Source organism: Balaenoptera ricei, chromosome 10, assembly GCF_028023285.1.
Source record: "Balaenoptera ricei isolate mBalRic1 chromosome 10, mBalRic1.hap2, whole genome shotgun sequence".
In the NCBI taxonomy this organism is placed as follows: domain Eukaryota; kingdom Metazoa; phylum Chordata; class Mammalia; order Artiodactyla; family Balaenopteridae; genus Balaenoptera; species Balaenoptera ricei.
The window spans coordinates 19,707,478-19,722,914 of record NC_082648.1 but is presented as its reverse complement, the minus strand read 5'-3'; the positions used below and the strand labels follow the sequence as shown (position 1 = coordinate 19,722,914).

Here is a 15,437-nt window from a genome sequence, read left to right as displayed (position 1 = left end):
TATGATGGTCTAAATAAGACGTGAGACTCTAAACCAGATAGGGTAATGACCATGGAGAAAGGGATAAATAGGTGGAAGAATTATGGTCAGTTGAATATTTTAAGTGGGCTAAAGAGAGAGGAAAGGTGTTGAGCCTGGGTAACAGGGAAGGTCAAGAGGAGGGCAGATTTGGAAAAGCAGGTGGTTTTATTATGCTGAATTAGAGCTGTTGTCAGGTTGTCCATCTGAAAGTATGTGAGAGAATAGAAATATCAATTAACAGTTTGGAAGAGAGGGCTGAGCCTAATTTCTTAGAGTATCTACATAGAGGTGGTAGTTTAAACCACTGGAGAAAGTCAGTTTCATTCATTTATTCAAAAAATAGTAATCAAGTGCTTCTTGTGTGCCAGGCACTGTGCTAACTACTGAAGTTACCTCAATTAACCAGAAGGACAAAGCCCCTAATTTCTAGTGGAAAGGGAGACAATTAACAAAGGAAAAGAAAAATGAACAAAATAACTTCAGATAGTGATAAGTAATTTGAAAAAATGTAATGAGAGTAATTTAATAAATATTGATTAATATGGCAAGTTTGGGTTGCCATCTTAGTTTGGGTGGTTGGATCTGGCAGTTAAGCTCAGATCTAAATGACATATGAGAGGCAGCTGTATTAATATCTAGGGCCAAGGTGTTTCATGCAGAGGAATGACAGGTTTATAGGCTTTAAATGAGAGTAGTGGTGATATCATGAGAAAATGGAAAGGAATTAAGGGAAGATAGATCCTTGGGAGATGCTGGCATATAGCTGGTAGGGAGAGGAAAATGAACATATCCAGAAGCCAGAAGCTACTAGAGTAGTCATTTAGATTCTCATTGTCAGCCTTTAAGCATGTGGCTTCTCTGGAGCTTTAGTAGCAGAAATCAGATAATAAGAATTGACATGTAGAAGAATGATGCATAGTGGGAAAATGGAGGTAATGCATACGAAGTATTACTTAAAAGAGGATTGGTAGTAATGGGAAGGAAAGACAGAAGGTGTCATAGGGTGAGCTTACATATAAAGATGGCACATCTTTTCTAGGACTAACTTACTTTACCATCCCATGTTCTGGGTTTAGTGCACTCACCATCTTAAGTGGAGGAGGGCCGTTATTTAGTCAAGGGTACTTTTGTATCTACACAAATACTGCAAAACCTTCTAGACAGCTGTCAAAGTGTAAACCAGCAGAGTTGAAAGAGGTGGAGAAACATTCAGATTACATTTGAGGAGCCCTCCTTTCCTTCTGTTTACTTTTCTCTACTTGATGGTTCATCTCTGCTTGAAAGATGATATTTTTATTTTTAATGAAATGCGTCACCATTTTCCTTAAGTATATATTTAGCCTGTTATTGGAGATGGCCCTTATTCCTCTTGCTTTACCCCTATGATGAAACAGCTCAGAATGATTGCCCATGACAGTCTAGAAGAATGCCGCTCTTTTCTTGTTCATAACCCTCAATACCTTCAGACATCTGAATTCAGAAGATCCTAGGAGCCTCTGAAACTGGAGCTCAGATGGGGATATTTCTTTGTAGAGAATCCATACTTTGATGGGCCTGAGGGCATGCTTGTCCTAAAAAATCTGAGCAATTACTAATGGAGAGCAAGGTTTCTTACTTTCTCTTTCACACTCTGGCCCATCCTCAAGTATCATCAACGGATTCTAGAATTTTTTACTTACTCTGACATTCTCCTTAGAACTTCAGAAATCCTCAGGTTCTTCCAGAAATTCTCCGCTGTATTGGAGAGATGCCAGGCAATGCTGCCTGCACAGCCTGAGAGAAGATCCCTCCTGAGAGCTACCGGTCAGGTTCCTGGAACCCGTTCTGCTCTCCCAGGTCCTCTCCGCCATGCAGTGCTGGCTTAAGGCATCACCACTCTGGTAGTCACTGATCTTTTCATCGGGACACAGGGACATTTCTGAAGGACATTTAGTATTTATTCCTTAAGATTCAGGTTAGGTTTCTCTCCCCTTGAGAACTCCTTTTCTGACCCTGCTCCCAACGCTCCCTAGTCAGTATAGTGTGTCCCTGCTCTGTGCTCCATTCCACATTCATCTTTTCAACAGCTTTCTGTCGAGCACCAATTTGATGCCAGCTTCTGTTTTAGTTAATGGGATACAGCAGGGAATAAAACAGACCAAAATACCTCATGTATTGAATTCTAGTTGGGAAGAGATAGACAATAAATAAGTAAAATATATGTTGAAAATGAAGCAGAAAAATAGGGATGAGGGTGCCAGGTAGAGAGACAGGCTCTTTTAAAAGGACTGCTCAGGGCTTCCCTGGTGGTGCAGTGGTTAAGAATCCGCTTGCCAATGCAGGGGACACGGGTTCGAGCCCTGGTCCGGGAAGATCCCACATGCCGTGGAGCAACTAAGCCCGTATGCCACAACTACTGAGCATGTGTGCCACAACTACTGAAGCCCGCATGCCTAGAGCCCATGCTTTGCCACAAGAGAAGCCACTGCAATGAGAAGCCCATGCACTGCAACAAAGAGTAACCCCCACTCGCCACAACTAGAGAAAGCCCATGCGCAGCAATGAAGACCAAACGCAGCCAAAAAAGAAAAAAAAAGAAAAGACTGCTCAGGGAAGGCCTCGTTGATGGAGTAACAGCTGAACAGAGACTTGTAGGAGGTGAGGGAGTGACCAATGTAGTTATCTAGGAAAAGAGTGTTCCAGATGGAGGGGAAAGCAAGTGCAAAGGCCCAGAGGCAGGAGTACCCTCGGGAAATAGGAGTACCCTTGGTGTGTTCAACAGACAGGAAAGCGGAGTGGCAAAGGGAAGTGAGAGAGATGGCATCAGAGAGCTAGCAGGAGGCCAGCTCTTACAGGGCCTTGCAGGCATCATATGGAAACTGGCTTTTACTCTGAGCGAGACAGAGGATTTTGAACAGATGAATAACACAACACAACTTATATTTTAAAAGGATCTCTCTTGGTGCTGGTTTATAATAGGCTGCAGGGAGCAAGGACAGAGGCAGAAAGAGCAGATAGGACGCGATCACAGCAATCCAGGCAAGAGACAGCAGTGACTTAGAACAGGAGGAAGTGTGGAGGGCTATGAGGTGGTTAGTTTCTTAATAAAATCTTAAGGCACTTATAAAAGGATTTAAATATCAGCTGAAATATTGATATGTGGGAGGAAAGAACCGGACTTAAGGAAGAGAGTGGTATTTCGTTTTCTACCTTTTCCTTTCCGACTTTTCTTCAAAGAAAAAAAAAAGGAATTTCTTTAGTCTGTATTCCTAAGATAAAACAAAAGCATTAAAATAATTATAATTGTACCAGTGTACATAGGGGAAATAAAAATTCATTGTGCAGCCATGTAGATCCAACCTCATCATATAGGTTCTTTACTTTCATTCATAGTAATGGACTCTGCATAAATTTTTTTCCTGAATTTTTAGCTTTCTGATACAGAGGTTAAGGGATATACTTTCCTAATGAAAACGATAGTGATCATAGCATTGAGAATAAGAGAGCGTATTTATAAGGCAGCTGTAAGTTTCATGAGGTGAGAAGTTACATTCTTTTTTTTTTTTAAATAAATTTATTTATTTATTTATTTTTGGCTGTTGGGTCTTTGTTGCTGCGTGCGGGCTTTCTCTAGTTGCAGTGAGCGGGGGGTTACTCTTCATTGCGCTGCACGGGCTTCTCATTGCAGTGGCTTCTCTTATTGCGGAGCATGGGCTCTAGGCACGTGAGCTTCAGTAGTTGTGGCACCTGGGCTCAGTAGTTGTGGCTTGCAGGCTCCAGAGCACAGACTCAGCAGTTGTGGCACACGGGCTTAGATGCTCCGCGGCATGTGGGATCTTCCCGGACCAGGGCTCGAACCTGTGTCCCCTGCATTGGCAGGCGGATTCTTAACCACTGTGCCACCAGGGAAGCCCAAGAAGTTACATTCTTGTGAGAAGGTTTCCTGCCCTATCTAATGAAGTGTTTAAAATTTTCTTCTTGTCTCTTCACTCATGCACTCTTCATCAAGTGTTCACTCTGTACTCCTTTTGCATCAGGCTTTGCGCAAATGGTGAGAGCAAAATCTACGTGACCCCTGACTTCACCGTATTTATGGATTTCTACCTAGGAGACAGAAACCTGTTAATTAAAGCAAAAACAAAAATAAATATAACCTCATAGCATGTGGTATAGTATCAAGTAGGTAGAGGATGTTATAAGAGCGAAAAACAGGGGGCAATTGTGCTCGTCTGACTTAGAAAACACTTAGAATGACCACACTGAGGGCTAATTCCTGAGTTTAGTTTTGAATCTGTTGAATTTGGAGTGCCTTTGAGAATGTTGTTGGATAAATGGGTCTAAAGCTTAAAGCAAAGATCCAGGCTAGAGAAACAAATTTGTAATCACTTGGCATACGTGTGGATGTAGGTATAGAGGGAAAGGAATAGAGTCTAAAGTGAGCCTACAACATTGTGTGGCGGGAGAGAGCCATTGACGGTAACTGAGAAGGATCAGACTCAGAGGTAGGAGCAAAACAGGGAAAATGTGATGTCATAGAAGCCAAGGGAGAAAGCTCAGGATCAAGGGAAAGCGCTTGAGTATTGAATTCTGATGAAAAGTCAAGCGGTGAGGACTAGAAAACACTTCAGAATTTTAAAAATTGGAAGTGACTGGTGACTTATTAAGAATCCTGTTAGTAGAGACCAGAATTGAATGTGTTGAGGACTCGGCAGTCAGTTTGTGAGAGGCAGAAATGACAGTATTTACTAAGACACAAAAGCATACCAGAACCTCATGAAGGAATAGAGCATCTTACAGTACCTTGTCCTACTCTGAACTCTTTGGCACACACCCTCCTGTTTACAAAATATTCTCTTTCTTTTCCAAGGGCTGAAAATGTCAGAGGTAGTACCTCCTTAACATACTGCCAGGAAGAGGGATTTTTGAAACTCCAGCATTTCATACTGGATTGGACCACTGTTGTTGTGTCTTAGGCTTCATTTGCCAAAAGAAGCATAACTGTTCCTGAGGTCTAAATATCTTGTCTGATCCTACTTAAGGATGAATTGCTGGTCCTGTAGGGGCGCAGGCACATCTGTCTTCATAAGCTTAATCAGTGTCAAATCAGACTCTGAGACACACAACATTGGTCATTTCCCCCTGGGACTATAATATACTCTTAAATTTTTCATGTGCCATTTCTCCGCAGATTGCAAGACAACAGCAGCAGCTTCTGCAGCAACAACACAAAATCAATTTGCTTCAGCAACAGATCCAGGTCAGAAATCATAATTTCATACGGACTTCCAATTAAGAAATAGATTTTGTTTCTCATTTTCAGGTGACCTAACTGAAATGAGCTCCAAAATGAAAGTTACTTTCAGCCTAATCGTGACGTGTCACCCACGTGCCATGAGAATCTCGCACCTGGTGGCTCTGTTGCGGGCCCGACTGTGTCGCGGCGTTTTAGGGGAGGCGAGCTGATGGTAATTTTTATCCTACACGGAAAGGAAATCATTGTAGAGAAACGTTTCATTTTCTCTATTCTTTAATGTTTAATATGTGCCTGGAAATGTTCTTAATGGGGGAGGTGCAGGGGAACCAAAGCAGAAAGGTTTTCAGTTAGACGGCGGTGGCAGGGAGAACTTTTTACAGTAGGCTCGAGAGCCACGTGTGATCGAGGTGGAAGTGAGGGAGGGTAACGATTTGGTGTTCAAGTCGAATTTCACCCTTCATGCTGCGTGGAGAAACGAAGACTGAGGGCTCTATAACCTCCATATTTTTCTTCTGTGGAAATTTGCAATGATGAGAAGCAAAGCTGCCAGGGATAGCCTGTCTCCACCACTTGCTTGTGGTATGCGTTTTGCCAAAATTTGTTTCCCTTTCTCAAAATTCCCTTTCTGAAAGCACTCATTTCGTAGAGTATTTAGGAGGATTTAATGAAATCATGGATGGAGAGCTTTAGCGTAGTGTCAAGACACATAGTAAGTACTCAATACATACTTGCTATGACTAGCAAGAAAAGGAAACTAGTTCATGGAGCAATGACTCCAACCTTACGTGACATCATCCATCGGAAATCAACTGTTAGATTTGCAGTCAGCTTATCTGGGGAGAAATTCATCATTCTCTTGAAGCTGTATCTTGAGAATCTAATATATTTTATTAAGTGTAAATATAAATGACAGAAGCAAACATGTCAAAATTATTTCATCCTCATGTTTATCATATTTAGACTTATTTGCCAAAAAAGTTTATCCCATTTTGTCTAAGTGGGTCAGCTACACTTAATTTCTTTACTGTGGGTTATATCGCCCAATCAAGGTTTACTCATTCTTGTTCTACCTGAGATTTTAATGAGCACAGTTTCAGTGAGACAGAGAAACAACAGTGAAATGTTCCAACCAAGACTCCATGCCTTCCTTAATTATGAACAGCACATTTCTAATGTGATATTATCTGTCTGTCCATATCTGGAGTGTGGTTATTCATTCAGTGGTTTAAAACTGTTTTTCGGGTTTCATGTTTAGCCTAAGCATGCTGCCTTTGAATGTAATTTTAGTTGATGGTACGAGGTTATCTACACTTAAAATGTTTTTGATTATTGAAAACCAAAGATAATAGAATTATTATGGCAATTTCTCATTATAAATAAGATACAATTCCATAGTGAGTGGTGTGGTCCTCTGCAAGTCACTTGGTTTCACTGTGATTTGATGAGGGTACCAATGGTTTTAAGTGTTTATAATTTTTATGAGATTGAGATAGTCTTTTGTTAAATAGAATTGCAAAAATGTATGTAAACCATACATTTTTTGGTATGTAAACAAAGAGGTATGTAAACGTATGTATTATAAATATGTAGAAGGCTCAATCAGCTGTGTTTTCTGACCATATAAATTGTGCAACACCTTCAGTACTTACTTTTTTTGCAATTATTCCACAGTTATGACCACTGTGTTCATAATGTAGATTTAAAGCTCTGTCCTAATAATAAAATGTTGAAATTGGAGGATTTCTTGCTCCAGAGCATGGAGCATTACACTTTATAAGGCAGAGCATTTTTTAAATGAAGTACCTTAAACTATTCTAGAAATGACATGACTATAGAAACTGTATTCCAGCAAGCTGGAGCCAAGTTTAATAACTTGCATGATCACATGACTAGTTATAGGTAGAACCAGGATCAGAAGCAAAGTTTTCTGACTGTTAGTAGAAATTTTGCTGAGTATGAGAATTTTAAAAGCTCAGAATTTCTATTTGGTCAAAATGTTACGCTGCTGGCCTCCACTAGTTCACAGGGTAGACAAAACAAAATCCAGTAGTCCCTAAAGGAAATAATGTCACAGTGACAGTAATTTGGGGGAAACATTAAAAGATGCTGAGATACTATATCTGTGTATTTGTCCTCTTTTCTAGTGTTAGTACAGATAAATGATACCGACAGAGTCAAAACCCATTAAGCTATTATTTAAAAAAAAAAAGCCTGGGAATGTTTCAGGCAAAAAATAAATACTGAGCAAGAGTGACAGTCTGAAAGGAATTAATTTTCACAGCTTCTAGTATATTCATTAACTGAAAGCATAGTTCTAAAGTATATTTTATAAATTGTTAATTTGGAGCTGTCTAACAAACACTTAATAGTTATGAAAATCACAATATATTTAAATTAGTCTATTGAGAGATATGGGAAGCACTGATGTAGTGGCATGTGTAGAAATAGAAGATTAAAAACATAGAAGAGATCCTTTTTGTTCCCCACATAAATCTTTAACCATATTTCCTTTTTAGAATTTTTTCTCTCCCTTTTCTTCTTTCTACTTCCTCCTTTTCTTTGGCAGCATAGGACAAGGAGGGAGAAGATTAAAAATCAAATCTGCTATAGTGGAAGGCAAATTAAATGTATAACAGATATTATTATGAAATGAATTTTTGTCAATACATAATCAATGCTCACATAAGAATTTACCATAGATTAAATTTTCTTTGATATCTGAAAATACATAGTATATTTTGAATTTGATCTACTTTTTTTTCTTTCTTAAATATGGAGCCTTAAGACCTTGTAGAAATAAACATACCGCTTACGTTACTCATCCTGATTGCATTTTTTAGATGTTTTGTGCCATTGTTCCTTTGGACCTTAGAAAACAATGCATTCTAGTTCCTCTCTTGACATAATAGTGGACTGCAGTGTTATTAGTCCACAGTTAGGGCTACATTTAAAATTTTTCTTTCAGCTATAAATACACAAGACATTAACTTGGTTCAGATATTGGGAAAGTTATGCAATATGTTAGATGGGCTAAGCAGATTTGCGAGATGGATTAGATTGATAGGTAAGAGAGCAGAACAAATTTTCACACTTGATAGCTGTGTTAAATGACAGGAGGGTGATGTCCCCTAACATTTTCCTCATTCTTTCCTCTCTTTAAAGGAGAGGTTAATTTAGTCATCTTTATTCCATTCGAAGTATATTTCATTCAAGTTTAAACACATATGAACAAGTTTGTACATGTGTGTATGAACAAACATTCACATATTCTAATGACCCAGGTTATTTAAAATTTCTCTTGACCTGATAATTCTATTTTCTTTCAACTCCAGATGAAAAGAACGGTGGTAAGTTTTACTCTGCAGTTATTTATTGAAAGAGAAAAATGCCATAAGAATTGGCATATTAGCCAGTTTATTTAATCACTTAGGATCAATTCTTTATGAACTGTTTTTATCTCTTTAAAAAGCAACCTTGGCTCTAAAATTGCATGATTCTAATTGGGTTGAAAACTCCGTCTACATTATTTCTATATAAAGACTTTTATAGTCTTCTTCCAAGTTTATTCACATAACTCATGAGGATTAAAAGAAGAATTAAGAAAATTTTCTGTCATTCTTTACAAGATCATAAATCAGTTCATTCTACAAATAAAATCATGCATAATATCAGAAACATCCCATCTTCCCTCAAGAATTTGTCTCTTTCTTTATGAGACCTTTAATTTTAGGAACACTAAGAAGGTTTAGTCTTCCTTTTCTACTATTCAGCAATATTTTTCTTTAATGTTTTTGTTTATTGTCCTTAAAAAAAGAACACTTTTGCACTTTTACTTACTGTATCTAGCTAACTTTTAATGCACATTAATACATAAGATGAAATTTATAAATATTTCAGAGAAAAATATCCTAGATTTTTTTAGGGTAATCTTTTTTTTTCTTTTACTCTATTGCTTGTGCTATAGTGCCCATCTTCAGCAGTTTTATTTCCTGACTAATCTCTTTTTTATAATAAATCAGCCTGTTTCTAATACTGTTAGATGGTTTATGTTTCCAGTAATGATCCTAGACGAGTGGTTCATCTTGACCTGATTCACTGTTACGAAAACCTTTTAAAGTAAATGAATGAGTGACCTCTATTCAACATCCATTATGGCAACAAACTGAATGTTCCCTGAAGACTCAAGTTCTCTTTTGGTCTTGAAGCTTTGTATAGGACATGGTTTCTATAGCTTTGGGTGTGTGTTTGGGGGGGCCGGGGGAAGCATGTCCTAGTTTTACATTTCTTACCCTTTTTCAGTAATACTTAATGGAATTTAAAGTTCTTATTAGCATCTTAGAGGGTCAATCCAACAACATGCTCTAATATGAAATTGACTTAAATATTTTTAAGGGTGAATTTAAAGATATTGTACTTCTTTTCAAACGCATAATTTCATGATTCCCATACTGGAAGCTCAGTGTTTAAACTGTCATTAGAGATGCCACATCTTTGTTGCATCCCCTCTTCTGATAAACTTTTCCAACTATTGTTCATTGTGTTCTCTTGGGGGCAAAGAATTGGTATTTAATAACCCCCTGTCATTGTTTCTGATTCATAAGTTAAGCACGTACAGGACTAGTAGTAGCTTTGGGTCACTGATTCTGTCTGGAGCTAAGGATTGAGCAAAGGATAAATCTCTGTTCCTTTGTATTCTTAGTTGCGCAGTGTATATTCCATAGTATGTAGGAAAGAGCTTGATTCTTTAGGTGTTACAGGATTATATTTAACTGTATGAAACTTAAGTGTATTAAATGGTTAAACAAAAAGATAGAGAGCAGGTTCTATGGATTTAGACATACTCATGTTCAGTTTCTGCATCTTTGTACCTCATCTGCTGTGTGATCTTGAGAAAATTGCTCAGTCCTTCTGAGTTTCATTATTCCCATCTATTAAATGGGAATTATAGTACCTAAGTCACACCTGGTTAGTCTGAGGATTAAATGGCATCATCCCTGGCATGTAATGAGCACACAATGCTAAAAGTTTTTGCCTAAGTCATTCGAAAAACTTCTTTCTGTTTTTCTGATGATGGACAATTTAACGAATATTTCCATAGAGGAGAATTTCTAGGAAAAAAAAAAATATAACCTACATGGCAGTAGCCACTGAAAAGTGTAAGTTCACTCTTCCAAATTTATATGATTTTAGAACTATGGCAGATTTTTAGAAAGCCTTTATTTAGACCTGTCTCTCATTTTGACATTTGTAAAATGAAACCAAGTAAGGTTAGAAGATTTTCCCAAGGTCACATAAGTTGTTACTTGTGGAACCATGGCTGGAGTCCAAGTTCCCCGAGTCTTGGTCATTTTTATTTCACCGATATTCTGCCATTTAAGGCTTAATGGCCCAAAGTTTTAAAATGAGTTTTCTTTCCCTGGGAACTTATTCCTACGAAGTAAAAATACATCTTGACTTATATACAGTTGAATGATTACGTTGCAGTCATGGGCTCAACCAATTTGTGATAAAGGTTTCATTTTATTGGAGCCAAAGTTCTCTGAGCTCATTAAGAGTTTTGGTAATTCTTGATAAATTATTATGCAGAAGGAAATCCATTGAAATATTGCATTGGAAACATAATAACGTTAAAGGTGAAATAATAGTACCTGACTGACCTGCTGATTTATGATTTCTTTCTCTGAGTGTGGTAAGTTGGAAGCATTTTACCCCCCTCAACAAGACCCCACACACATACATGAGCACAAAGAGATTGCAAAGTAACCTTGTCTCTTTAGGAAACTGGAAATGCCAAGAATAAACACCATATAATTAAGGTAGCCTTTCAACCTGAGAAGGAAATGCATTAACTCCTTGAGCTCCGACTAATGTTTTTCTGTACGAAATACAATACACCACCCCTGGGAGGATATAGTTCTTGACATTCAGATAGATTATTAGAGGAGAAAATATGGAGATACAGAGTAGCAGCTTTAGATATGACTTTCCTCTCTTCCTTGTACTTTCTGGAAGGAGAACTTCCTATTGGGAAGATGGGTGTCCTCTCCTAAAAGAGCAGTGATAACTGCAGGTCTGTCCTTTTACTCAGAGGGAGCCACTTTAAAATCCTTTAAGCATTGTTTTTTTTTAAAATACATCTCCTGGTGATTACCTAATGATAGAATTTCAGTCATTCATATGATTTCTGTGTCTGGACAAACCTGCTTTTGTAGATAGAGATACAGATAGATTGATACGCATATATATTTTTTAATTTGTATTGATATAACACATACCTGATGGCTAAGAGAGTACAAGAGAATAATGAAAGCAGCCATCCACAGCCCAGTCCTCTGTACTGTGCCCAATCTTTTCACTCAGAAGGAGCCTCCTTAAAATCTGTTTTTTTTTAATAGCCTTCTAGTATTTATTATACTTCTATATATCAAATATTATTATAGTGCCGTTTCTGACTTACCAACTTTAAATATCATTAACTTGGAAACTGGAAACTTAGTTCTGGTATTGCCAGCCCAGCACCCTCCCCTATACCCCTCCCTCACCTGTAATATAGTGACATAAGTCATTTAAGTTCTTCCAATAGATATTCCTAAACTTTAAATAGTTAACTTACATCTCTTTTCTCAATCAACTCTAAATAGTGTCTCTTAACACTTGCCTTGTCGGATGAGGATGACATCTCTCTTCTGTCACACACAGCTGCCAATTTCTGTTATCTGTGTGTTTACTCTAAATATATATAATACATGTGTGTGTGTATATATATATATATATATATATATATATATGTATGTGTATATATACACATACACACATAGCTGTTGTGCTTTACCTGTTGGTTAATCCTAAAAATTGAAAATCAATAGATGATTTTATGTTAAAATATAAGTCTATATATTTTTTCTGCATAGTCTAAATAAGGTGCTCCTTATTTCATTTCTGTGTAGCTTTGAGCTTTCCAACTGCCTTTTCATTAGTCTTTCTTCCTCATGTTATTTGCCTTAGTATCTCCGTAAATTCTCAAGAATAAACCAGATCTCCACAATCCGACCTTCCTTGATACCTGCTCCCTAAGTCCTCTGTTCTCCTGCTTTCATTTGGTTTAGTTAGTCCTGCTGACATTCTAGGATGTCGCTTTATGGTTCTCCAGGGTCAAGAGAATCACTATTTCCTATACTGTCCTCCTTGCTTTATCTCCTTGTTTTGCTCCAGAATCACATAAAGAAACTTCCTAGAAAAAAAAGGAGGGGCAGGGGTCTGCATAGGATATAAAGTTTCTGGGATAAAAAGTTCTAAATGTATGCATGTATAATAATGCTCCATTTTACACCTCTACTTGATTGATAATTTGGCTGCAAATAAAATTGTAAGTTGGAAGTCATTTCCCTTATATTTCAAATCTATCGATTCATCATCTTCTAGCATCTGTGAGAAATATGATGTTGATCTGATGTTTTTGTTGGTGTGACCAATATTTTTCCTTTCTTAAGGCTTTTAGTATCTTCTGTTTACTGTGACATTTCACAATAAATGAAAAATATCAGCATATATTCTGATTTTTTTTATTCATTATTTTGTAAACACCATGAATCTTTTGTTCTAAAGTTATGTTCTTTTGCTCTGGAAAATTATCTTGTCTTTTTTTTTCTTGACCATTTTATCCTTTATTTTTCAGTTCTTTCTTGATGTCCTATTAGGCAGACATTGTATTTTCTGGGTTAGTAACTATGTTTCTTTTTTTTTTTTTTTAATTGTATTTATTTATTTATTTATTTATTTATTTATTTATTTATTTATGGCTGTGTTGGGTCTTCGTTTCTGTGCGAGGGCTTTCTCTAGTTGCGGCAAGTGGGGGCCACTCTTCATTGCGGTGCGCGGGCCTCTCATTATCGCGGCCTCTCTTGTTGCGGAGCACAGGCTCCAGACGCGCAGGCTCAGTAATTGTGGCTCACGGGCCTAGTTGCTCCGCGGCATGTGGGATCTTCCCAGACCAGGGCTCAAACCCATGTCCCCTGCATTGGCAGGCAGGTTCTCAACCACTGCGCCACCAGGGAAGCCCTGTAACTATGTTTTTTAATGTTCATATTTTTTGTTTCTGTTTCTTGGTTCTTATTTTTAGGGGATTGCCTAAACGTTTATCTCCTAAATTTTTTAATTGGATCTTTGAGAAATTACCTTTTTAATTTCCATGAGCAACTTCTTTTCTCTAATTCTTTTTTCAGGTTATCCTATTGTTTAATGGATCATTTCTCCTTGAATATCTCAGGGTATACAAGTTTGAGGGTGTTACCAAAAAAATTAAATTCTCACTTCCTTAAATTATCTTTTCTCTCATTTTCACCTCCTTGTTTATATTGATGTTACTCTTTCAGCTTGAAGTTCTACTGGAATTAGAAAATGATTGGTTACCAATCCAGATTTAAGAATGAGATAAGAACAAGTAGACTGGGAGCTCTGACTATGAATGAGACTTATCAACAGGTGGGCACTGCTTTAGCGAGAACAGGAAGCTGGCCATACATAACATGAATCCTATATATGGGTACAGGAAGGTCTTTGTTCTGGGATTCCAATGATCATGTGCTAGCTATCAGTAAGTTTCCTTAGACTATTCGGTTTCTGTTGAAGTGGGTGTGATGTAGCTGGGGGAGAGGACGAGAGCCACTTTCAAATAATACTACTGTTTTCAACCCAGGTCTTAAACTCCTGTTCTCTCTCATATCTAGTATTTCAAGTCCTAAGACTTTCTGGTGATTCTGAGTAAAAATTAAGCCCTGTTTTCACTTAACCCTCTGCGTGTATACTCTAGTCTGTTTCACCCACTTTCATCAGCTAACACTCTACAATTTCATCTTCCAAAACTTTGGTCATATTTCTTGTCTGTGCATGCCTTTTATTCTTAATTATCTTATGTGACATAGGTTTATAAATTATTTGTTTTTATTGTTTTAATGATGTCTCCGGAAAGAACTGAGATATATGCACATGGTCAGTCTATCTTGGAAATGTAAATCAGAACATCATTTAAAAAAATTCTTTCTTTTTAAATAGGAGAAAATATTCAGAACAGTAGACAGTATCTGGGAACAAAGGAGTCCTCATAAAAATGATGAAAGGTGAAGGTGAAGCTTGAGGCTCCAAAACCAAAATATGCTGTTCTAAGATCTGTATAACATAGAATATATTTTTTAGTTTCTCTGGTGGGAACATAGTGGGGACAAGGGACATAGATATGGAGAATTTCAGCATCATTTCCCCCTTTTTGTTAAATTTGTCAAACAGTATGAGTTTATATATAATTTTAGACAATGACCTTGATATTTTAAACTTCTTAATATCATTATTGAGACCCTAGTTGAAATAACAGCTATAATTGAGGAGTCTATTGAAGTGATGTTGACAACAGTTTTTGGAAGTTGTAATCCTGGTTCTCTAATTCATTCATCCTGACTTGGGCTCCTCACTAAAGACATAAACAATGCATTTCATGGAAGGAGGTCATTTTCTTTTCCTCATTTTTTTATGTGGATTCTCAGTCTTTCATGTTGTTTTCCTTTTTCTGTCATCCCATTTCTGTGCCGTTTCTGTGTTTTTTCTTTCTCCAATCTTTGCAGTATGATTTTTGAAGTGAATCCTGGTTTCATTTAATCCTGTGTGGCCATTATGGAATCACCGAGACTGGCCCGGAAAGCAGACTGAGAGCAGCATTTCCAATGACTTTGCCACCTTTACCAAACGTCATTACCTGTGGAAAAAGTTGAACACTGTTCTTCACTGAGGCTCCACAGTTCATATCTTACCAGTTAACAAAGCAGAATCCATCAGTGCTTAGATGAAACCTGGGAGTGTAATTATCAAATAGTGGGAAACAAAACAAAGCAAGTTATCAATAACAGGTTTGGAGAATATAGGTCAAAAGTCAATATGTTGGCCTAAAATGAACTTCTTTTATTTCACCTTAATTTATACAGTTAGTGTGGTAAATAAATGTGGTAACAGGAAGTGCTCACAGAGTCTTTAGAAAGAATTTCTATCTCCTATCTTTGAAGAGAGTTGACAAATAGGTAGAAAATTAGATGCTGGTGAAATTAACAGTGTTAACATAAAATGAATTAATTCTACAAAGAGTAATTATATCATGAGTCAAGACATACATTCCAGACATCCCTAGCACATGGCAAAT

At 37.3% G+C, this 15,437-nt stretch overlaps 1 protein-coding gene across 12 annotated transcripts in view; it reads left to right on the top strand.

Moving 5' to 3' along the window:
- SOX5 (SRY-box transcription factor 5) overlaps positions 1-15,437 on the top strand; it is a 995,182-nt gene that overhangs the window by 791,751 nt on the left and 187,994 nt on the right. For all 12 annotated transcript variants that reach the window (XM_059935452.1, XM_059935454.1, XM_059935450.1 and 9 more), the window contains one exon: positions 5,189-5,257. In XM_059935452.1, the coding sequence (XP_059791435.1) occupies positions 5,189-5,257 (69 nt within the window). The remainder of the gene's footprint in view (positions 1-5,188; positions 5,258-15,437) is intronic.